Below are 24,471 nucleotides of genomic sequence, written 5' to 3'. Positions count from 1 at the left end.
TAGCAGATTACATGCATGCCGTGGCTGCCCTCCAGCCTGGTGCTCAATGCAGGATAGGGCTATTCCTCCCTAAATCTGAAGGGAACATTAAAACCAAGTGCCAAACTGAAAAATCTTCTTCTAGTCTGTCACCTGTTTTTAACTCTCTATTACATAGCACTGTGTAGTCTTCAATGTGTTGTATTTTAGCAGACACCCTGTGCTCTGAGCTGTCTCCTATAGGAGGAGACTTGGTGATTCTGGAGTAATCCTACCTAGATAAATCATCATCGTCTAGAGGCGAGTCTTAATTATTTTGAGTAAGAAAAAAGGTAGAATTTGAATAGAGAGTTACAAACTGTTTTTTTTTAAATTGGGGAATCTCACAGTGTTGCCCAAGCTGACCTTACAGCCCTGGGTTCAAGCAGTCCTCCCAGCTCAGCTTCCCTAGTAGTGGGGATTGCAGGTGCAGGGCCACACCCAGCTCAAGTCACAAACTCCTAGCATGGTTCCTGTGATTTATTTTGGCCTAAGAGTTTCATAGGATTGATACTTCTGGCTCTATGGGCCTACATAGTATTGAGCCTGGAAATAATCTCTTCCAGGTTTTGTCAGTGATTTTTAAACATCCTTTACATATGATTACAGTTGCAGTGTACAGAAAGTTGCATGTAATAATGCCTATGTAGCCCAGGAAAATTGGCTTTATTTTTATTTCACAAGCTTAATACATAGAAAGTTTAATTTTGTTAAAGTACACACTTAATATGTCAGCCTTTTTTTTTTTAATACCTGTCAAGGTCTGATCTACATCCCCAAATTGCTTGAGATGTTTGCTTTACCATTCTTTCTGCCCTGTTCTTTCTCGCCTCCTTACCCCATCACATCAAAACAAGAGGAAATAAAGAAATTTTTATTTTGTAAGTAGTTTAAGACAATATAATGTAATGTATTATTTGCTAACTTTTTGGAACTGTTCATTTTCTGTTCTTATTAATTATAGTTGAAGACACAATAAGGCTATAATGACTGACCTGAGAGGCCAAAATAGTTGGTTGGGTTGGTTTAGGTTTGGTTTGGTTTTGCAGTACTGGGGATTGAACGCAAGGTCTTCTTGATGAGCTACGTCCCCATCTTTTTATTTTGAGACACAGTCTTGCTGAGTTGCCCAGGCTGGCCTTGAATTTGTACTCCTCCTGCCTCAGCCTCCTAGAGTGCTGGAATTACAGGCATGTGTAACCGCACCCAACTCCAAGAACTTTTTTTTTTTTTAAGATAGCACCTTTTAAAGTGTTCTGTGAAGGGCCGGGGATTTAGCTCAGTGGTTCCGCTGCCTGTTTTGGAAGCACAAGGTCCCGAATTCCATCCCTGGTACCAAAAACAAAGAAAGTATTCTGTGAACCATAAAGTGAAATGGATAAAGTTCTTTGTAAATGTAATCAAAGTTAATACTTTTAAAATTATCTTTATATGAAGAATAGGAATTAGCCCAGGATTAGCTCAGTGGTTCCACCACCTGCCTCACAAGCACAAGGTCTGGAGTTCAATCCCCAGTACCAAAAAAACCTCCAAAAAACAAAAAAGAATAGGATTTGGCAACTTGTTGGAAGAAAAAGATGTTTGCCTGCCTTTTGTTGAAGAGCAGCATATCTGCAATAAGACTTTGAGGGCTGGGGATTTAGCTCAGTGGTTCTGGCGCCTGCCTCGCAATCACAAGGTACCAAGTTTGATCCCTGGTACCAAAAAAAAAACAAACCAGACTTTGAAATACTTTTCAAGGCACAGATGGAAAGAGTGCTGAGATGTTTTCAGACAGTGTTTCCCACCCATTCTTACTAGTTTCTGCCGAATGAATGACTATGAGGAGTGATTGTTTCCTCTGCCGTAGGCACAGGTGGTGATTTTCGCTGATTTACATTTTTTTCCTAGTTTATTTTTGTCAGTTTTGCCTTTGATTTTTTTTTTGTTGGATTGTTGCTTTATTATTTCCAAAATGACTCTACTGCACAGTAAATGAAACATTTCCATACAGGTGGTACAGTCACAACAGAAGATTTTAAAGCGCTCCCCCAAGGAGGTACCACTACTTGAGATTCCTGCTCCTCATGCCTTTGGGGACTTAAGCACTCCATGTGGACCTCTGCCTTTCAAGTAATGCAGAGAAATTAAGCTGCTGAATGACTCTTCTAGCCATGGGCCTCTTGGTTGCCTTTTAGATAGATGTGTGTGGATGAGTGATCTTTAAGAATGGAGGGTTCACATGCTTATCTCCACTGCCTCACTTAGTCCAATGAGCTACTATGCTGACCATGCCTAATTATAACCCCTGTGTACAGAGTCCCGCAGAATGTGTAATTGTCAACAAACATCCTTGGTTTCATCCAGCTTCCAGCCATTCATTGCTTTGTAAAACTGGCAAAGGGCCCTTTTTACTACATTATCCACTCAGTAGCAGTCTGAGCCCTTAAATTCTAGAAAAGAATAGCCCTAAAGTTTAGTGTTTTAATGAGAAGTCGTTTTCAAACTAGTAAAACAGCAGTCCCTAGGCTCCCCTCTATTGTTTATTTGGTTGCTGTCAGTGGCTATAGAGGGGATTGCAGGGCAATAGCATGGTGTAGTGTATCTCTCCTTTGTCACAGTGGAAGCATTTATGAATGAATCTGGAAGTTAACATTATTTTTCTCTTTAATAAAAGAAATAGTGTATTGCTTTGAGGAAGGAAATGGAATGTGACTTTTAGGACTTTGAAATATGCATTGCTATTTTCATTTAAACAAAAATATTTCATCCAACAAATTATTTAGCTAAAATATAAGCAAGCACATCATCCTATGAATCAGACAGCATCAAACTCGAGTGCTTATGTATATTTCTGTACAAATAGAAATAGTTGATCACTTCCCCAGCTCTTTCTTAACTTTAAAAGCATAAAAAGCCAGGTATGGTAGTGCATGCCTGTAATCCCAGCATTCAGGAGTCTTGAGACAGGAGGATCACAGCAAGTAAGGCCAGCCTAGGCTACATAGTGAGTTCAAGGCCAGCCTGAACTACATAGAGAAACCCTGTCTCAAAAAAAAGCCCCCAAAATAAAAATAAATAAAAGCATACAAGGACTGATGATGAAGCTCAGTCATAGAGCACCTACTTAGCATGCACAAGGTCCTAGGTTCAATCCCAAGCACCACACTCATGCATTTACACACATAAAATGAATGCATATGAATATATATTTTGAGCTGTTTTTAATTTTTCTCTGTCTTAAAAAATAAACACACAGAAGTAATCCTGAACAACAACAGCAAAGCAGGGGTCATCACAGGCCAGGATTTCCAGTTATATTACAAAGCTATAATGATAAAAACAGCATGGTACTGGCACAAAAACAGACATGTGGATCATTGGAACAGCTCAGGGCATATTCAGCCATCATCTTTGACAAGTAGGCCAAAAACATACCCTGGAAAAAAGAAAGCCTCTTTAATAAATGGTGCTGGGGAAACTGGCTATCCTCATACAGAAGATTTCTAGACCCCTATCTCTCACCAAAGTAGTAAAACAGCAACTCTCAGGCTCCCCTCTATCACATATTTGGTTGCTTTCAGTGGCTAAACTAAAATAAAAATGGATCAAAGTTCTAAATGTTAAAACAGAAGTGCTTAACCAGCAGGAGGATAAAATATGTAAAACTCTTGAAGATGTAGGTGTAGTCAAGGACTTTCTGAACAAAACCTCAAAAGAAAGAATATGGAAAATCAACAAATAGGATTGTATCAAATTAAAAAACTTCTGCACAGCAAAGGAAACAACCAACAGAGTGAAAAGACAACCTACAGAATGGGAAAAAATTTTTGTCAGCTACTCCTCAACCAGACTCTAATATCTAGAACAGTGATGGCGAGCCTTTTAGAGCTTTCAATGATAAAAACAGCCCACCATGGCATGCATACCATAGGTTCACCACGACTGATCTAGAATACATAAAGAACTGAAAAAAAGTAGAGCTCCCAAGATAAAAGACCCAGTCAAAAAATAAGTAACATCGCCGCCTGCTGCGGAAGTGCAAGGACCCAAGTTCGATTCCCAGTACCAAAAAAAAAAAGTAACAGAAATGAATAGACATTTTTCGAAAGAGAGTTATAAATGGCCAATAAATACCTGAAAATTTGATGAAAAACAAATGTGAAAACAGACCATTCATAAGAGAAATAATTACATTGAGTATGTATTGTACAATTCAAAAAGCAAAACACTAAATGGCTTGTAGAGGTCTGGATTTTTTTAAGCTTTTAAATTTTTGGAGAACTGGCAGTATTGTACAATAGTGTAGGAGCATAAATATTGTGTTTAAATATTAGAATATATTAAAAAGTACGAGAAAATACTGAAAAAGGTATCAATAATAGCTATTAGTTATAGATACTATTTTTTTATTCATTAAGTTTTTGGTACATTTTAGATATACAATATGATGACATTCATCATTGGGAATTTGTAGCTTTACATGATATATCTTGGTTCTTATTTTTTTCTGCATTATAGATATCTGTTCTAGTATTAGAACAGATTTATTCTCAGGTCTCTACTAATCAGAATAAATGAGATTAAGTGTTCTGAGGATATAGACAGTGCCAATAAGTATATAAGGTGTGGTTTTGTTATACACTGTGGTCTTATTTTGGGAAATGAAATATCTTAACATCTGTTGGTAGAAATAATGGAGAAGAGAGAAGGGGGAGATTTGAGGTAGTTTTAATTCTCTAGTGCAACTAGTAGTATAAAACGAAAGCCCTCTTTTGTAAGATTATATAACAAGAAAGTTAATACAGCTACTTTCTTATTGAATTTGCTCATTCCCCAAGGACTATCAGAGAAAATGTGGCTAGGATCCTAAAAGTGCTGTTACCCATATGCCTTTTAAAAACAGTAAGTTGTAGCTGGTTTATGGGAAGTGCCTGGTAGATGACTTGTGGATGAATGTTAAGCAGCTCTTTTGCCAGGGAGGTTCTGGAGGAGGGCGAAATATAGAGCCTCAAATCATTGCTTTTTCTTCTTTATACAGTACAACATTTATTCTAAGATTTATAGGATCCTAACTAGTTTAATGCAGAGCAGCAGTATCACATCCCAACTCCTGCTGCTGTTTACCTCAGCAGCAGTTAAGATTTGATTTATTAATCCCTCATTGCTGCCGCTCCAACTACTTCTTTTTCATCTTTGTAGATGCTTAGGACTGTTATAGCTGAGCATCATGATGTTAACACCTCAGCTGTAGGGCACCAGGCAAGAGGCACCTAAATAGAGACTTCCAGAACAAAAGTCATAGGTGAGCAAGATTAGAGTAGTATGAGATGTAAAAGAATGAAGAGAGCCTGGATGACTGCAAAGGTTAAAGCAGAACTCAAAGAGATTTAAGTAAGGCAGCCCTCCTTCTGATGAGGAAACCTCTACCTTTTGTTATCAGGAAGAAAGTACTATGTAGTAGTCTTGTCAGTTAGTAAACTTTCTAATTCGATACTAGAGGCTGGTAGCTAGAAGAACCAAAGAACAGTCAAGCTTATCCACCCATCTTTTTCCATTCTTGATATATGAACCTGCTTTTAAAAGAATACTTTTTTCATTCTTTTAGATAAGAAAGTATATTCCAGCCACTGCTGCAGTTCCTTTTATCTTAATAGAAAATCTCATGGACATTAAAATTGAGAGCATATTGTCTTGATTTGTAATGCAGAAATTTTCTTTATTGGCTACTATCTATTCAGGTAGATCTTGGAGGAGTGAAATGATTTGTAACATAACCCTTTCTTCAATATAGTCTTCACATTCTGAATTTGATCTGCTTAGTGGCCACTGAAATTTTACTAATATGAAAGCTGAAAGGTGATTCCAGCGTTTGGTTGGTTTACCACCCCTCCCCTCAGTCATTACTGTTTTTCTGTGTCTGGGTGAGGATGGCATGCTATAGAATCAGACACTGGCTCATTAGGCTGAAATGAATGTAGCCACACTAACTTCTCTCAGTGCTTTGCAGCATTTGTTAGTTTAAAATCTAAAACAAAAGCAAAACACTAATGTACTTGAGTTTGTTATTGCTTGCTGTTGCTTCACCTTTCCTTCCATGTCTTGGTCTCATGCTTCCTAATGCCTGAGCAGACGGCATCGTCAGAGCGCCGAGGAGAGTGGGAAGTCCAGCCCAGCCGGCAGACCAGTACCTCATACCTGACGTCTCACTTGGCCGCAGACCGCCATGGGGGATCAGTGCAGGTACTCACTGCCTTTCCTGCCTTTTCCCAGCCTCCCAGCTTGGCGAGTAGAATGTTGGCTGGCTTCTGAGACTTGGGTTCCTTTCCTGTGGACACTGACAGCAAGCGTCAGCTGCTTCAGTAGTTTACTGATGGTCTGTGTGCTGGCTTTCTGTGTAGGTGGACTTTGGTAAAAGTCCCTTATTGAGATAATTACTTCTTGTCATTAACTAGAAAATATCCTTGATGATTTCTTATACTACATTAACCTTACCCTACAGCCTTGATCCATTCATAGTAAAATACAAAAATCACATCAAGGTGGAATGTGTTAGTCTCAAGTTGGAATTGTGAAGACCTGAAACATAAAATAAGTACTTTCTGGACAAGAGGACTACATATATAGCTCATGCTGGGATGATACATGCTTTCCCACATGATAAGCTGAGAATGTTGATAGGTGTAATTGTTTTGTTTCTGAGTGGGTACCCAAAAGTTGGGCTATTTTCTTTTTTCTCCCTAGAATAGGTGTAGTCCTGGAAAATTATTTCTGGTTTCATTTAGACTAGCTTAACATCTTTTTTTCTCTGTTCAGTATTAAGAGCATCTTATATCTTTTTAACTTTTCTTATGTGTGACGGTTTTAAAATCTTAACCTATTTCTGCCATACTACTTAGTGATACTACCAGTTGGGGCACACTAGTTTACCCTTTTTGCATATAGAAATGTGTCTCAATATGCTTTTATATGGAGTAAGTCTCTGAAAGAACTTGTTACTCACAGGCTGTTAGGAGATACCTTTGACCCTGTAAAGACAGCGTAGGAACATGTAGGTGAAAATGATGGATTGAACACATAGTTCAATCTGTTTTCACTCCCTCTTGAAAGAATGGTAATGGAATCTTTTTATAAGCATAAGTCTTTCTAAGAATGGTGAAAACAAGAGAAAGCAACACCATCAAAAGTGTTAGAAGAGAAGTTGAAAGCAAATGGGCAGTTATCAAATGAATCCTGGGAAATGCTCAAAAGGCTCAAGAGCTGGCTGGCACTCTCTCTCCCTCTCTCTCTCTCTCTCTCTCTCTCTCTCTCTCTCTCTCTCTCTCTCTCTCAAAGCAGTGAAGAATGGGGGGGGGTGCCTGGCTCTGCAGAGCAAGCTTGGGCCAAGTAAAACAGTAAAAAGCGAGATAAGAGTACACCCTGGAGCCAGGTGTGGGGGTGCACACCTGTAATCCCAGCACTTTGGAAGCTGAGACAGGAAGATCACTGCTAGTTTGAGGCCAGCCTAGGCTACACAAGTAAGTTCGAGGCCAGCTTGGACTACATAGTGAGATCCTGTCTCAAAAACCAAAAATAAAAAAAATTAAAAAAAAAAACAACAAAAAACCAAAAATAAAAAGGTATACCCTAGAGGAAGCATGGTGGGCTATCAGGAAAGCCACTGTTGCCAGGAGTTGGCCTTCTCTGAGTGGAGGAGAAGCAGAGGGCCCTGTATTCAAATAAAGAAATTGGTCAAAAGACTGTTTAAGAAGTGATAGATCCCTCTTCAGCAAAGATGAAAGGTGTGTTCTCTGGAGAGGGCAAAATAGGTCAGGGGGTTACAGAGTACCATTGGAACCAAGGTACTTTGTGGAAAAGGGGAGATTAAGTGAATGGCCTGCTAACTGCCTATTCTCCCTATTCAGTGTTTTACGAAGCCACTAACCAGGTCTCTACCTTCTAGGCAAGAGATTGAAAGAGTAAGCTCTGGGATATGTGACCGCCCAAAAGAAGACATCTTGGGATACTGACAACAGGGTTTTGCCCCTGAAGTGACCCAGCCAGATTACACCACAGTGTGGTCCACAAGTGTCAAGTCTCAGCCACCTTCACACAATGCCAACTCATGTTCTGCCCCCCACCCTTTTGCTACCACGGATCGAATTTAGGACCTTGTGCTTACGAGGCAGGCGCGATGCCACTGAGCTAAATCCGTCCCCCCCTTTTAGAATGAGCAGATAATCAACTATCATCAGACTTCTGAGGAAAGCCTTTACTAAGAAAGAGATCAAAGCAAATAAGCAACAGTGGTAGTGTGTTTTTTTTAAGAAATATTTTGTTGTAAAAAAGAGCTCTTGGAGGGCCGGGGATTTAGCTCAGTGGTTTCACTGCCTGCTGCGCAAGCGCAAGGACCCGAGTTCAATCCCTGGTACCCCCCCAAAACAAAGAGCTCTTAGAAATTAAAAACTTAAAACGATGGAAATGGCTAGGACTGGGAGTCTAGTTCATCGGGAGCACAAGGCTCTGGGTTCTAATTCCTCTCACTATAATAAATAAATGACAGACTTTGGAGAGATTAGTGGTTTACAATTAATGTATAAACAGATAAGAAAGAATAAATTTTAAAATATAATTACTAATTTTAAAAATTGTACACAAAAGGAGAGATAACCATGCTACACTCCATAGTTCAGTTGTGACCAGCCCTTAATACTCATCATGTAAGCACTAAGAATTGATCGAGTCAGACTTACTGTATACACTGTAGTAGAAAGACGAAAAAAGATATAATTGTGATTATAGTGTGTAAAAATGAAAAATCAAGATGAATGTTAAAAGATAAGGAATTATAGCTGGACGTGGTGACACACACCTATAATCCTGTCACTTGGGAGGCTGAGACAGGAGGAGTGCCACGAGTTTGAGGCCAACCTGGGCTACACAACTAAGTTCAAGGCCTACTTGGGCTACATAGTGAGACCCTGTCTCAAAAAACCAAAAAAAAAAAAAAAAAGGTAAGGAATTACAAAGAAGCAAAGAAATCAGCTATAAAAGAGGAGAAATGGGGCCAGGGATTTAGCTCAGTGGTTTCGCCACCTGCTGCGCAAGCACAAGGACCCAAGTTCAATATCTGGTACCAAAAAGGAGGAGAAATGGTAAAGTAGGAAAAAGAGAATACTCATTTTCCTAACAGTCTTTGTAGAAATATATGATTCTTTACTGATATAACTGATAAAAATAAAACCTAGCAATTAAAAATACATATATCAGTTTTACCTATTATATTGGCAAAAATTTATACACCCACTATTATTGAATATGAATTACAGCTATTTTGGAGAGTAATGCAACATCATCTGTTAAAATCTTAAATTTGAGCCAGCAAATACAGTTTCAGATCAACATTTCTCAAAGCCCACTAATGCCGTGCTAGGTGCAGGGGTATGTGCCTGTAACCCCAGATACTTGGGAGGCTGAAACAGGAGGATCATGAGTTCAAGGCCTGGGCAACAACTCATTGAGACCCTGTCTCAAAACTTAAACAGATGGGGCTGTAGCTCAGTGGCAGAACAGTTGCCTGGCACGTGCAAGCCCCCAAATTCAATCCCCAATGCCACAGAAAGAGAGAGGGGAGAAAATGAATGTAGGTTTTTTTTTTTTTGGTTTGTTTTTTTTTGTGCCGGGGATCGAACTTGGGTCCTTGTGCTTGCGCAGCAGGCAGCGAAACCACTGAGCTAAATCTCCGGCCCTGAATGTAGTTTTTTTTTGTTGTTGTTGTTGTTGTTGTTGCGGAGATCGAACTTGGGTCCTTAGCTTGCGAGGCAGGCAGTGCCTGAATGTAGTTTTAAATTTCATAGTAGCCACATTAAAAAGAAACAGGTAAAACTAATTTTAGTAACATTTTATTCAACCTAGTATTGTATATCTCAAATATTTCAACATATAGTCATATAAAAATGTTGAGGCCTTTTACTACATCTTTGAAATACAATGTGTGTTTGATACTTCACAGCATCTTGGGTGTATTAGTCCTGTGTCAGGCGTGTAGTAGCCACGTGGTGGACAGTACAGTTCTAGAATGTTTATTGCCAGCTTCTTTATAATGCTAGAAATCAAAGGGAACTAAATGTTTATTAGCTGAACATTAACTAACACAATAATGCTGTATAGTTGAAAGAGATCTCTGGGGGTTATGGGAAAGTGTTCAAGATATGTTATGAAAGGGCTGGGGATTTAGTTCAGTGGTTTCAGCACCTGCCTCACAAGTGCAAGGTTCCAAGTTCGATCCCTGGTATCAAAAAATATATATATTATGAAAAAGGCAAGTTGCAGAGCAGTATATAAAACTTGGACCATTTTTATTTTCATATGTACGTATTTGAGAATACACACACACATGCACACACACACACTCTTCATGCAAACAGAGAAGGGAACTAATGTAGAATAGGGGTCAACAAACAAGGCCAGGGGGTAACATCTCACTCTCAGCTTATTTGTGTAAATAAAGTCTTGCTAGAAAATAACCACGCTTATTTCTTTATGTACTATCTATGGCTGCTTTTCTACTGTACTGTCAGGGTTGAGTGGTTTGAACAGAAATTATCCACCTCTCAGATTCTAAAATGCTTCCTATTTGGCCCTTCCTGGAACACTTTGCCAGCCCCGGCTCTTGAGCACATGCCCTGATCCCACTGTTAATTTTCATGTTCTGGTGCTACTGGAAACTTGTACTTTTTATGTTGTTTGTCTTTTCTAATATACTTTTTAAAAATAATAAACATGTTTTATAACTAGAAAAAAAAAAAGATAACTTTTTTTTTTTTTCTGGTGCTCCAGACTCAACCCAGGGAATGCTGAGCTTACATTCCTAGCCCTTTTTTTAATTTTTTTTTTATTTTGAGACAATCCCACTAAGTTACCTAAGCGGGACTTGAACTTGCTATTCTTCTGCCTTGGCCTCTGGAGTAGCTGAGATTATAGGCATGCACTGCTACACCTGGCTTAAACAACAATTTTAGAGGTTTTTGTTTTTTTTTTTTTTTGTACTGGGAATTGAACTCAGGACTTTGCGCTTGCACGGCAGATGGCAGAACCACTGAGCTAAATCCCCAGCCACAAACAACAATTTTAAAAGGAATATACCTCACAGGCATGTACTGTTAATATAGTCTATTAGAGATGTGCTAGAACACAAGGTTGCTCATTTAGATAGTGTTTCCTACTGTCTGTCCAGTGGGAGATGTTGTCTTTTAATTTAAGTCATAGCAAATTAAAATTGTCTACTCTGTAAACTACATTCTGCCAGTTTTCTTGGCACTTGGATAGAGAACAGACACTTGTACCATTTACCTAATACTAAATTGTGTGAAGTTCTGCTGTTCCTTACATCTGCCTCTGGGCTTACACTGTTTTTAGCACCAACTTTTGTAAACTCTTTTTTTTTTTTGATACCGGGGATCGAACTCGGGTACTTGCTCTTGCGCAGCAGGCAACAAAACCACTGAGCTAAATCCCCGGCCTTGTAATCTCTTAAAAGGCTTTTTTTTTTTGCAGACTAAATCAGTAATTCCTTCCTAGCATACCAGGGGCCCAGACATTTCCGAGTCACCTCCCTTTCTAGCGTTAGTGTGATGCAGTGCTTGGCCTCACCTGGATGGCCTGCAGACACCATGGCCACGAAGGGAATGTAGACTGCCCAGATTGAAGAGTCTGTTCTGAGCAAACACATGGACATTCCCATTCAACTTAGTTAATGGGCAGATCCCTGGTTCCCATCCTTCCAGTATTTTCTACATCTTTTCTATGTGGAAAGTCTAAATTCAAGAAGACATTATAGTTTTCTCTTTCCAAAAGATTTCTGTAAGGTTGTTAAATTACATAGGGAGATATCATAGAAATCTCTAGGACCAAGCAAGGGCATAAGAATTAAGAATGATGTATTAGGTGAAGTAGTCTTTGCTTGGTGCACAGTTCTGATTTTTCCTCATAATGACATTTTGAAAAATGGGACTAGTAAGTCAAATTTTTGAGATTGCTACAATGGTTATTAGCAATATTAAGGAATAAAGGTCAAAGTAGGACTGCACCTTGATCTTTCTCACAGATAATCATATAAGATATTAATTACTTTGGTTTTGTATAATATAGCCAAATCAATGTGAGATTAATATTAATTACAGCAAAATAAATGTCCCTATTTTGGGCATGCAAATAAAATTTGTTTTCAGTACTGGGAATCACTTTGCAGAACCTTCACACTGAGCTGCATCCCCAGCCCTTTTTATTTTGAGACAGGGTCTCACTGAGCCACTCAGTTCCCCAGTCTGAGCTCAAAAAGAATCCTCCTGCCTTAGTCTCCCAGAGTGCTGAGGTTATAGGTGTGCATCACCAGACCCAGCTAATGCATTTTCCTTTACTTTATTTTTTTCAAAAATTTTTAATTAGTACGTTTGCAGTATATAATAATTTCATTCATCATGGAGAGTTAATTCTTATACATGACACACCGTAATTCTTTTTTTATTTCCTCCTCCTCTCTCTCACGAAATCTTACTTTTGAATGACGTTACACTAAAAATTAAAAAGGAAAATTATAATAGTGCTATGTTTAGAATAGTAATTCAGGCTGAGCACACTGGCACACATCTGTAATTCCAGCTACGTGAGAGGCCTTGGTCCATGCATGACTTGGAGAACAGCCTGGGCAGCATAGCATAAATATGTATACATGTGTACAGTGGTGCCTTGGTTTATGGACTCAGTTCTTTCCATGATTATGGTCGCAACCTGAGTCGGATGAGAACCGAATCAAACTCAATGGTTATGTTCAATATTGACTTTATGGGGAAATTTGATTCGGTTCTTGTCCAGTTTGATTTGCAACCACAATCATAGAGAGAATTGAGTTCATGAACCAAGGGATGGAGGGGGGGAGAGAGAGAGAGATTGAGATTGATTTCATTACATTCATAAGGTTTTTATACTTTTTCAGGTCTTTTACCTAGACATCTTGGAATTTAACTAAGTAATTATGAGGTAGATAGGACCGAAGTTACTTGCCCTATCTTAGAATTAGAAAACAAGGCTCACAGAAGATGTCAATTTTATCACACTAGTGTTTGTTCCACTGCAAATCCAGACAGCAGTTCAGTGGTTTGGCAGACTGCTTACAACTTGAAATAATTATGTGAATGCTTTAAAGGCCCAGAGTTGTAGCCATTGACCATCAGTTATGTTTTAGGTGCACTTAAAGTTTATGGGTAGAGAACTGGTGGTAAGATTCCCATCTGTGCCTGAGTTATTTGAGACCGGATGTTCAGGAATACTAGTGTCTGTTCTATAAAATGGGGATGACCTCTTCCTTAGATTGCCTAAGGACATATGGTTGAGTAGTAATTCATAAGGAGGAGAAATGAGAAGGTATGAGACATGTGAAATACTAGGAACAGGCACCACGACTCAGAGTCACCAGGTAATTCCCACTGGTGACACTTACTTCTGCTTCATTCATGTTAATAGAAGCTAAGAAATTGTATATTGCTGGGCACAATTTCAGACACATGTAATCCCAGCTACACAGGAGGCCAGTACAGAAAGATTGCAAGTTTGAGTCCCATGTTGGCAATTTAGTGAGATCCTATCTCAAAATAAAAATTTAAAAAGGTCTGGGATGTCGCTCAAAGGCATTGGGATCAATCACCAATACCTCTTAAAAAATAAAAAAGGAAGGGGGTTGAAAGTAAATTTTGTATAAATCTTTAAAAATTTTTTATGTAAATCTTAACTAGTTTCTGAATTGTTAAAAAACTTAACTGTGTTTTTTTTCTGTAACCCTTGTGCTCACACAGTGAACTTACCTGTGTTAACACTAATGTGCAGTCAGAATGTGTCCACAGGAAGCAAATGTCCTGAGGAAATCAGTATCATAGTGTTAGGGTATTTCTCTGTTCCTCGATATCTAAACCGTGTCTCCTCAACTTTTTTATTTTACTGGGTTTTGCCAATTTCTTTTGTGTGTGTGTGTGTGTCTGTGTGCTGGAGGTTGGACCAAGGGCCTTAAAACTGAGCTATATCTCTAGCCCTTTTTATTTTGAGATAGGCTCTCACTAAACTGCCCAGGCTAGACTTGAATTGCAATCTTTCTGCCTCAGCTTCCCCAGTCGCTGGGATTACAGGTGTGCACTACTGTGTCCAGCTTTCCCCATAGAACAGGATGAAATCCAGGGGTAATGTACCACTGAGCTGCATCTCCAGCCCATTAATTAATTAATTAAACTTATCTATGTCTATCTATCCATCCATCCAGTACCAGGGATTGAACTCAGGACCTTGTGCTTGTGAGGCAGGCACGGCACCACTGAGCTAAATCCCTGGCCCATCCAGCCCTTTTAATTTTTTTTTTTTTTTTTTGTACCAGGGATCGAACTTGGGTCCTTGTGCTTGCGAGGCAGGCGGCGGAACCACTGAGCTAAATCCCTGGCCAGCCCTTTTAATTTTGAGACAGGATCTCACTAAGTTGCCCAGGCTGGGCTCAAACTTGGGATCCTCGCCTCCCCCTGCCTCAGCTGGGGTTATAGGCATGTTCTATGTGCCCAACTCATACATTTCTTGTGTAATTCTCAAAACCTGTAAGAACAGTCTCAAATAGAAGTTACTTACCCAAGGATATCATTTTTGAACCTTTTATCCTATTTTATGGTTCTCTCCCATGTTTCAGCCAAGGTCTTTAACAGCAGAGTGGTTTGTCCAGCAGGGTCTCTTTGCCCACTTCCCAGCACCCACATAAATCAGGAATCATGTACTGGAAATGAAACCAGGTGGCTGAAGCAGCTATACAAGCAAGAGAAGCCTGACCAGGGCCACATTAACCAGATGACAGGAGTGAGAGCCTCCACTTACAATTCGGGGACCATCATTGAGAAGTGGGATGATAATGAACCTAAAATAAAGGTCGTTGAAATAAAACTGGTTTTCCAAAGAGAAATGTTTCCTTACCATTTTCCCTCTCACCAGAAAGGATGTGGTAGTCTTGTTATTTGAGTAATGTCAGTGGTCAGAGACACTTCTGAAGGAAAATGTGATTGTTTATATTTTTTGATGTACAGCATCTTTGTTTCCTTTTTCAGATTTTTTCCCCCCAGTTCTGAGGATTGACCCAGAGCCTTTACATGAGCTACATCTCCAGGCCTTTATTTTATTTTGAGATAGGGTCTCTCTAAGTTGCCCGGGCTGAACTCAAATTTGTTATCCTCCTGGAACCTCCACAGTCCTGAAATCACAGGAGTGTGTACCCTGCCCGGCTTTCAGAGTTGTTTTTTTTTTTTTAAGCTGTCATTACTGAGTCCATATACTTACAGCATAATAAACTGAGTAGAATTTCCCCACTGTATTCAAAGGAGCAAAGTGATTTTACCTTTAGAAATTGGCCTTGCAGTTACTTTTAATTCAATAAAGTACTGAGTGCATTTTTGCAACATGAAAAAAATTTCTTTAGGCAAAGTTTCCCTCATGGAAGTTCATAGACCTTAATTTAACCCTTGCTTGAGTCATTTCTTAGCATTTCCATCCATAAAAAGAAAGTAACTCATAGTGTTTTTGTGAGGATTAAATTTTTACACACATATACAATGTAGCAGAATGCCTTACACAGAGTACCCCTCAATATGGAAGATAGAATCATCATTCTGTGATTATACCTTTGAATTTAGTGTTCTCACATGGTAAGAGGCTGGGAACTTTCCCTAAATTAGGGCAGTGGATCTCTTAACCCAGGAAAAGAAACATCCCAGGTCCTGCCTGGCCAGTCCTAAGCTAGAGAGCTCCCTTAGTGACCTCCTCTTGTACCCACAGAATGCTTGTGTCACCGTGGCGCTTGTCACACCCTGTCCTTCTGTTTCAGGTGGTTAGTTCAACCAATGGTGAGCTGAATGTTGACGACCCAACAGGAGCCCACTCCAATGCACCAATCACCGCTCATGCCGAGGTGGAGGTAGTGGAGGAAGCTAAGTACGTTCATCTTTCAAGGGAGCTCTTGGGTCATGGGCCGAAAAATCTTTTCTGTCTCTTCTATGTGCTGCTCATCTCAGACTCAGCATCATCATGCTTGTGTCCACAGCTTCTTCCTTTGACTGTTTTGTTTTTTGCATGGTACCTTAAGGCTGCTGCTGCCCTTCTTTAGCTCAATTTCTGGAAAAATAGTCTCATTTTGCTAGTCCACACCAGACAACAGGCATAGTAAGCTAAAAGAATTATAAGACCTACAATGAATAGTAGCCATGAGCCTCTTGAAGCCCTGGAGCTTCTTACTCCCTATGGGATACAGAGACGAAACTACTGTTAAGTGGGTCATGCTGAATGGTTTAAATTTCTGATTATTGGCTGACAGCTCTGAGTATATAGTACTGGAACAAGCATCTCAGGACCATTTTGTGCTCTCACATGCTCTCTCTCTCTCTCTCTCTCTCTCTCTCTCTCTCTCTCTCTCTCTCTCTCTCTCTCTCTCGTCTTTCAAATGACTATGGACTCAGACTAAATAAGTCAGGCAGAAAAACAGTCTGCATCTGTGAGTCTTGGGAAGGAAAGAAAGGATGACCTTAATCCAAAGAAGATGAGGGGATTACCTCACACCCTTCCTGCTTCTCTTGCATGTGTGTCTTGCCCTGTGCATACCAGCAGCCCCTTGGTGCTCTCCGCATGGTCTGTGTTTAAACTCCTAGAATATGGGGTGGAGGGTGAAATAATTAACAATTCTGCTGCAAAAGCAACATTTCTACTTCTTTCCCTTTTTCCCCATTCCAAACCAGATCTCAATATAAGTTCCAAGAGGATGTCAGGTAGAGAGAGAGAGGGACATCATAAGTCAGTAACAGCTGCCAGCCCTGCTATGGGAGACCTTTGAGAATGTCCAGGATGTCCCAGTAACTTACCCTTTGAAATAGGCAGTACACTTACAATGTGACACTGAACTGTAAATGATTTCTTAAGTGCCCAGATAGCCTGTACAGCCGGAGCATCCATGAACCTCTGGCTATAGGTCAGGGAAAAGCCTGTCAGGTGTACTTGGTATGGTTGTGCCCAGCATACTCCCCTACTCTCCTGCCCATCTATCTGGTGAGTTCACTTTGCCTTCAGGAGGTCTTTTCCTTGGAAAGCCAGGCCTTGAGGATTCCCATGCAGCAGCTGAAAAGCACCCGAGGATGACTTGGACCATCTCCTGTGGTACCCCGATACCTGTCAGCAGCTTCTCCTAGCCTGTGTAGGAGACCAGCAGGAGGCCATTTTTAGTAAGAAAACTTTCTCCCTCTTCTCAGGGACTTTAGAGATTTGAATAGTACTCGTCCTCCTCAGTAAACAGTACAGTGGTCCTGCCCTGTGGGCTCACAACCATGGCTGTACTTTGGAGTCACCTGGGCATGTTAAAAAAAAAAAAAAAGAGTGCCTATGCATGGCCCCAGAGATTGTGGTTTAATTTATTGGTGGATGGCTTGAGTTTTACAGTAAAGGTGATTCTATAGGCAGCCAAAGTTGGGAACCACACAGGGTCCATTCTTGAAAGACAGCCATCCTTACTTCCATGCCTCCCCCACTCACAGTTCATGTTCACATATTACTTTTTAGAAGTTTAATCCTGAGTTTAGAGTGTATTTTGAATACCAAGATCAAATGAACTTTAGCCTTCTGGTATGCACTAAACAAGTTTACTTTTTGGACCCTTTCATCTCATTTCATTTTGGTAAATGTGTACACTAATTGTGTGTGAGTGTGGTATTTGTGTACTGTGTGTAAGGTAGGGGACCACTGACACACACACAGTTCATCTGGTGTACTTTGTTCTGATGTAATGTAACTCTAGAAGGTCAGAAGAGTTGAAACTCTTTCCAGTTAGCAAAAAAGGACCACTGTGCTTCTTGGCCACAAGCTCCAGGTTTGGTCCTTCTGAAAGGTATAGAAACCAAAAGGGAGCAGTTGGATTTGAGCAGATGTCACCCAAAAGTATATGGCATTTGGTGTGCCATGTCCCCTAGTGATTTCATGAGGTACCAACTCTTCTTGCCTAGAAAACTGCCAGGTACCTGCCATGTATTATTATTCTTGGTCTTCTAGGACCAAGTTGGGGTAGCCTTATGTCCATTTGATTGATCATGCTCATAGCAAGAAGTCACAGCTAGAGAAGCATGAGGGATCCCAAACTGCCCCTCATTGTACTCAGCTGTGATGCCATGTGTTCGTGCAGCCTGTTTGCAGGGTAAGGGAGGCTGTTGACTCTATTGCAGTTTAGCTTGGATATTGGGGAGACTGAAATCTTCACTTCCAAGTGTTTGATACTGGGTTTCTTGCCCAGCTTGTTCTGTGTAAAGTGGAAGGAAATAACAGGGTCTTGGCTTTTGTTCTGTGTACAAAATATGTCCCCTAGTTTAATTGGAAGATTGTCGTTGTTAAGTATAGTTGAAATGTTGGTGAGGACACGTAGCTTTTTGGTTGATTTTTGTAATAGTAAGACCATAAGAATTTTTGCTTACAAGAGAACAATCCAAGAGGAAGAGATAACAATCATAAATATATATGCACCAAATAACAGTGCATCCAACTATATAAAACATATTAACAGAGATGAAAAATCATATATGCACTAATACAGTTGTAATGGGAGAACTCAGTAACCTACCATCACAAATAGATCAAGTAGGCCAAAAATCAACAATGAAATGTTAGAACTGAACCAAACTTTTGAACAAATGGACCTTTGGACAGATGTCTACAGTGTTACACCCCACAACATCAGAATACACATTCTTCTCAGCTGCACATGGGACATCCTCCAAAATAGACCACATGCTAGCTCATAGAACATGCTTAAGTAAATGCGAAGGAATTGAAATTGAAATTATACATATTATCAGACCATAGTGCAATGAAATTGCCAATCAGTGATGAAACCACAAGAACTTCATAAACACATGGAAATTAAATAACACCTTCCTGAACAACCAGTGGGTCACAGATGAAAATAAAAAAGAAATCAGTTTCTACAATTACTCTATAATGACAGTACAACATACCAGAACTTATGGGAAACAATGAAAGCAGTCCTACAAGGGAAATTTATAGCAGTGAATACACATCAGGATAACAGAGCGGGCTCCAATAAACAACCTTATGTTGAACCCCAAGCTTCTAGAAAAAGAACAAGTCAAGTCCAAAGCTCATACGAGGGAGGAAATTATAAAAATTGGAGTAGAAATTAATGCAATGGAGACCAAAAAGAAATATAAAGACTCAATGAATCAAAGAGTTGGTTCTTTGAAATATTAAATAAAATTGACAAACCCTTAGCGAACCTTATCAAAAAGAGGAAAGAAAAGACTCAAATCCATGAAATTAGGAATGACAAGGGTGAAATCACAACAGACCCTGCAGGAATCCAGATCATCAGTACCTACTTCAAGAACCTATATTCTAATATGATGGAAAATGTAGAAGAAATTGACAGATTCCTAGATACATATGAATTACCAAAACTGAATCCAGGAGATATAAAAATTCTAAATATACCAATATCAGCCAATAAAATTGATGATGTAATTAAAAACCTACCAACAAAGAGCCCAGGCCCTGATGGATTCACTGCTAAATTCCACAAGAACTTGAATGAAGACCTAATGCTGCTACTTCTCACATTCTTTAATAAAATTGAAAAGGAAGCAATACTCCCAAATTCATTCCTAGAAACAAGCTTACCCTGATACCAAAACCAGAGAAGGATCCAACCAAAAAAGAGAACTGCAGACCAATCTCCGTAATGAACATAGATACAAAAATCGTCAAGAAGATATTGCCAAACAGAATGCAGCAAATCATCAAGAAGGTTATATACCCTGACCATGTAGGATGCATTCCAGGGATGCAGGGATGGTTCAAAATATGCAAATCAATAAATGTAATACACTGTATCAGCAGAGCCAAGGACAAAAACCATATGATCCTCTCAATAGATGCAGAAAAAGCATTTGACAAGGTTCAGTGCCCATTCATGATAAAAACCCTGAAGAAAATTGGTATATATGGTCTTTATCTCAATCTGATAAAAGCCATATATGACAAACCAACAGCCAACATCATACTAAAGGGACAAAAACTGAAAGCTTTCACTCTAAAATCAGGAACAAGACAAGGGTGTCCACTGTTACCACTCTTTTTCAATTTAGTTTTGGAAAAACTAGCCAGAGCAATTAGACTAGAGAAAGAAATAAAAGGAATAAGGATAGGAAAGGAAGAAATTAAATTATCATTTGTGGATGGCATGATACTCTACATGGAAGACCCCACAAACTCCACCAAAAGACTTCCAGATTTGATAACCAAATTCAGTAGCATAGCTGGATACAAAGTCAACACTCAAAAATCAATAGCTTCTTGTATAGGAATAACAAACTCAGAGAGAAAAATTACCTGAGGAAAAAATACCTTTCACAATACCATCCAAAAAAATGAAATACCTAGGAATCAATCTAACAAAGGAAGTAAAAGATGTTTACATTGAAAACTACAGGGCTGGGGATTTAGCTCAGTGGTTCTGCCACCTGCCCTGCAAGCAGAAAGACCAGAGTTCGATCCCCAGTACCAAAAAAACCCCACAAAACTACAGTACTCTGAAAAAAGGAGATCAAAGAGGATATCAGAAAATGGAAAGAGGGCTGGGGGTTTAGCTCAGTGGCACCGCACCTGCCTCACAAGTGCAAGGTCCTGAGTTCAGTCCCTGGTACCAAAAAGAAAGAAAATGGAAAGATATCCCTTGTTCTGGGATAGGAAGAACCAATATAGTAAAAATGGCCATACTTCCAAAATTGTTATACAGATTTAATGCAGCCCAATCAAAATTCCAACCACATATCTCAGAATTATTAAAAAAAAATCCTGGGCCGGGGATTTAGCTCAGTGGTTCTGCCGCCTGCCTTGAAAGCAGAAGGACCTGAGTTCGATCCCTGGCACCAAAAAAAAAAAAAAAAAAAATCCTAAAATTCATTTGGAACCAGAAGAGACCTAGAATAGCAAAGTCAATCCTGGGCAACAAAGACAAGGCAGAGGGTATCACAATCCCTGACCTGAAATTATACCACAAAGCTACTGTGATAAAAACAGCATGGTACTCACAAAAAAACAGATCTAAGGATCAGTGGAACCGATTAAAAGAGGCAGAGACAACTCTGGACATACTTAGCCACCTTGTCTTTGACAAAGGAACCAAATGCCTTCACTGGAAAAAAGATAGCCTCTTTAACAAATGGTGTTTGAAAAACTGGCTTTCCACATGCCAAAGATTAAAACTAGTTCCATATCTTTCACCATGTTCTAACCTAAAATCAAAATGGATCAAAGATCTGGATATTAAAATGGAAACACTAAATCTGCTGGAAGAGAGAATAAGTAGAGCACCAACAACTGGGACCTCATCTTTTTTTTTTTTTTGGTACAGGGGGTTGAACTCAGAACCTTGCGCTTGGAAGGCAGGCAACGGAACCACTGAGCTAAATTCCTGGCCCCTGGGACTTCATCTTATTAAAAAGCTTTTGCACAGGGGTGGGGATTTAGCTCAGTGGTTCCGGTGCCTGCCTCGCAAGCGCAAGGTCCTGAGTTCGATCCCCAGTACCAAAAACAAAACAAAACAAAAAAGCTTTTGCACAGCGGAGAAATAACCAACAGAATGAAGAGACAACCCATAGTGTGGGAAAAATTTTTTTACCAGCTGTTCATCAGACAAAGGACTATCTAGAATATATAAAGAACTCAAAAAAAAAAAAATCAGATCCCTCAAATTTAAAGACCCAATCCAAAAATGGGCACCTGAAATGAAAAGACACTTCTCAGATGAAGAAATAGAAACAACAAATAAATATATAGAAAAATCAACATCACTGGTCATTCGAGAAATGCAAATTAAAACACTGCTGAGATTCCACCTCACTCCAGAAAGAATGGCTGCTATCAAAAAATCATCCAATAACAAATGCTGGCAGGGCTGTGGGGAAAAAGGAACCCTTCTACACTGTTGGTGGGAGTGTAGACTGGTGCAACCACTGTGGAAATCAGTATGGAGATTCCTCAAAAAACTAAAACTAGAGGTTTCATTTGATCCTTCTATTCCCCTTCTTGGTATCTACCTGAAAGAATTAAAAGCATCATGCCACAACAGTATATACACACCCATGTTTATAGCGGCACAGTTTGTAATAGCTAAATCTTGGAAACAACCCACTTACCCATCAACCAATGAATGGATAAAGAAGATGTTGTTTTTTATACAATGGTGTACTACTCTGCCATGAACAAGGATGAGCTTCAGACATTTATAGCTAAATGGCTGGACCTTGAGACCATACTCTTAAGTGAAATAAATTGGACACACATGTAAATACTGCATTGATTCTCTGGTGTGAGAAACCAAAAGTGGAAATGACTAAAATGTATAATAGATATTGGGAAATGGGAAGAAAATGTTCAAATGGGAAGGGGAACAAGGGAAGAGGGAGGGAGAAAGGAAAGAAAGGACCCCCCCCCCAATTTTTTTTTGTTTATATCTCTGAATTTCAATTATAATTTAACAAATGTGAATCTCATTTCTGCCAACAACTAGTAAGAGGATTTAGGTCCTTGTTTGGCAGTTTTACTCCTCCCTCTGATTCATCTTCTGATGTGATAAAATATGTATGTCTTAACTCTCTTCTCTCTCACTAGAGGAAGAGCTAACTACTTTGGTCAGACACAGTGAAAGCTAGGGACTTTTTCCCTCAGAGTACAGAGATGAGCTCAACACTGCACGGAAGACCTCGTGTGGGAGCCAAAGGACTCAGTCTTGATGCTTGACTGCATTCTTCCAGGCAGGGTCCTTCCAGGAAACTGCCGGGAAAGGCCATGCTGGGGGCTCCCACTCACTCTGTTTCCTTCTTAGGTCCCCCCACTCCACTTTAATGTGAAGACCTCACCCTACCTCAACAGGAAGAAACTAAACACAGACATGTACTGCATGTTTGCATGGCTCACAGGGAGTTGCTTCCATCTCATCTCTGTGGACTAATATCTCTTTCTCTCTTCCTGTGTTTTTCTCTTTACATACTCTGTAGCTGCCTGAAAATGCTCAACCTGTGGTGAGTCCCTCTCTCCAGTCCACATGCAAGGGGAGCAGACCAGAGTAGGCTGGGAATAGCAAAGCCAAACAAAATGTCTTAGGAACATTGACTCACTCCTGTTTGCCTCCTTTACGCCATAACCACCCCAACTGGAGAACTAGGTCCGCAAAATGGGGCTGGGGCAGCTATTCCCAGGGATTAATCTAATCCTTCTTTCCTTCCAAATCCACCCCATTTATCACAGCCTCCTCCTGCCAGAGCAATATCCCACTTTACCTCATTAGTTAGCTGAATTTTCTCCCAAAGCAGTGTGTACAGATGTAATCAGAGGGAGAGGGACCGAGGTAAAAAGGCCAGGCTACTGTATTGGTTCTGTAGGTGGTCAGTGATGTTTCCTCACAACTTGAGAAAGATAATGTTGTTGCCAGGTAATCTCACATTCTGCAACTTGGTTTCTAACCTTGGTGCTTTTGAAAAATCATTGACTTTTCTTTCTGATACAGCTAGTTCTACCCCCTGTAGAGTAGAAGTCTCTCAAAAAAGACAACAACTGCTTCAGGGAGACATGGACATTTTTCTGTTGTTGTTTGGTTTGGTTTTTGTTTATTGTCTTTTTCTTTATTACTCTAAGTGTAGTGAGCCAAGGGCTGAGTCACCTGATGGAGATACTGGAGCCTGTCTTTTCTACTCCTGAGAAAAGCTCCTTGAATGCGTTCTTAGTAATAACAGGGTAGGGGGGAGAATAAGAATTCTTAAAAAGAACATGGAAGGAAAGGCCCTAAAGGAGGCATGTTGGTGAGGAACATTCTTGCTACAGGATAGGGCCCCTGCCTGACTGTCTTCCTGGACACTGCCTGTGACTTTCCAGGTGATCCTAATCTTGTTGGGCTGGGCAGTCTGGAGTTGTAACTCTCACGTTGCCTGCCCCTGTAGGGGCACCACCTGCACCACGGGTAACACCCTGGTGTACTCTGACTGCCTCACTTCTCTTTCTCTTCAGTGACTGAATTGGGCACTGATTTCTGATTCCTAATGTCCAGACTGAATTATCTGCAAGAGTTTCTCTGGGGATAGGGATGTATTAAAGATAACAGTTCGGTTTTATGGACTTAAGGTTTCAGTGAGCACGTTTGACCTATTTACTTTGCAAATGTGTGTTTGTATTATCTGACATTGTCGTGGTCTATATTTTTCCTGTGAGGTGTCAGTCATACATTCCCCACTGTAAATACTTAAGATCTTACTATGCTTATCCAAAACCTGTGGTTGGAAATCTAGGGTGTCCCAAGGTCTCCCCAAAGAGCTTTCATACCATCTAGCTGGAAAGAAAAGACAGACACTTGTGAAAGAACAAGGCACTCTCAAGGAC

General features: G+C 39.9%; 1 protein-coding gene across 9 annotated transcripts in view; it reads left to right on the top strand.

The window, feature by feature from the left end:
• The window catches only part of Csnk1g1 (casein kinase 1 gamma 1), a 166,147-nt gene that overhangs the window by 133,284 nt on the left and 8,392 nt on the right, over positions 1-24,471 (top strand). For 3 of the 9 annotated variants that reach the window (XM_087199115.1, XM_087199113.1, XM_087199114.1), the window contains 3 exons: positions 6,130-6,240; positions 15,878-15,984; positions 23,097-23,120. In XM_087199115.1, coding sequence (XP_087055241.1) covers positions 6,130-6,240; positions 15,878-15,984; positions 23,097-23,120 — 242 coding nt within the window. The remainder of the gene's footprint in view (positions 1-6,129; positions 6,241-15,877; positions 15,985-23,096; positions 23,121-24,471) is intronic. The other 6 variants (XM_087199122.1, XM_087199116.1, XM_087199118.1 and 3 more) reach the window with 3 other exon arrangements.

Source organism: Heterocephalus glaber, unplaced genomic scaffold (assembly GCF_053883595.1).
Source record: "Heterocephalus glaber isolate CG9 unplaced genomic scaffold, H.glaber_assembly_v1.0 deba00001689, whole genome shotgun sequence".
In the NCBI taxonomy this organism is placed as follows: Eukaryota; Metazoa; Chordata; class Mammalia; order Rodentia; family Bathyergidae; genus Heterocephalus; species Heterocephalus glaber.
This window is presented reverse-complemented; position numbering and strand designations above follow the sequence as displayed.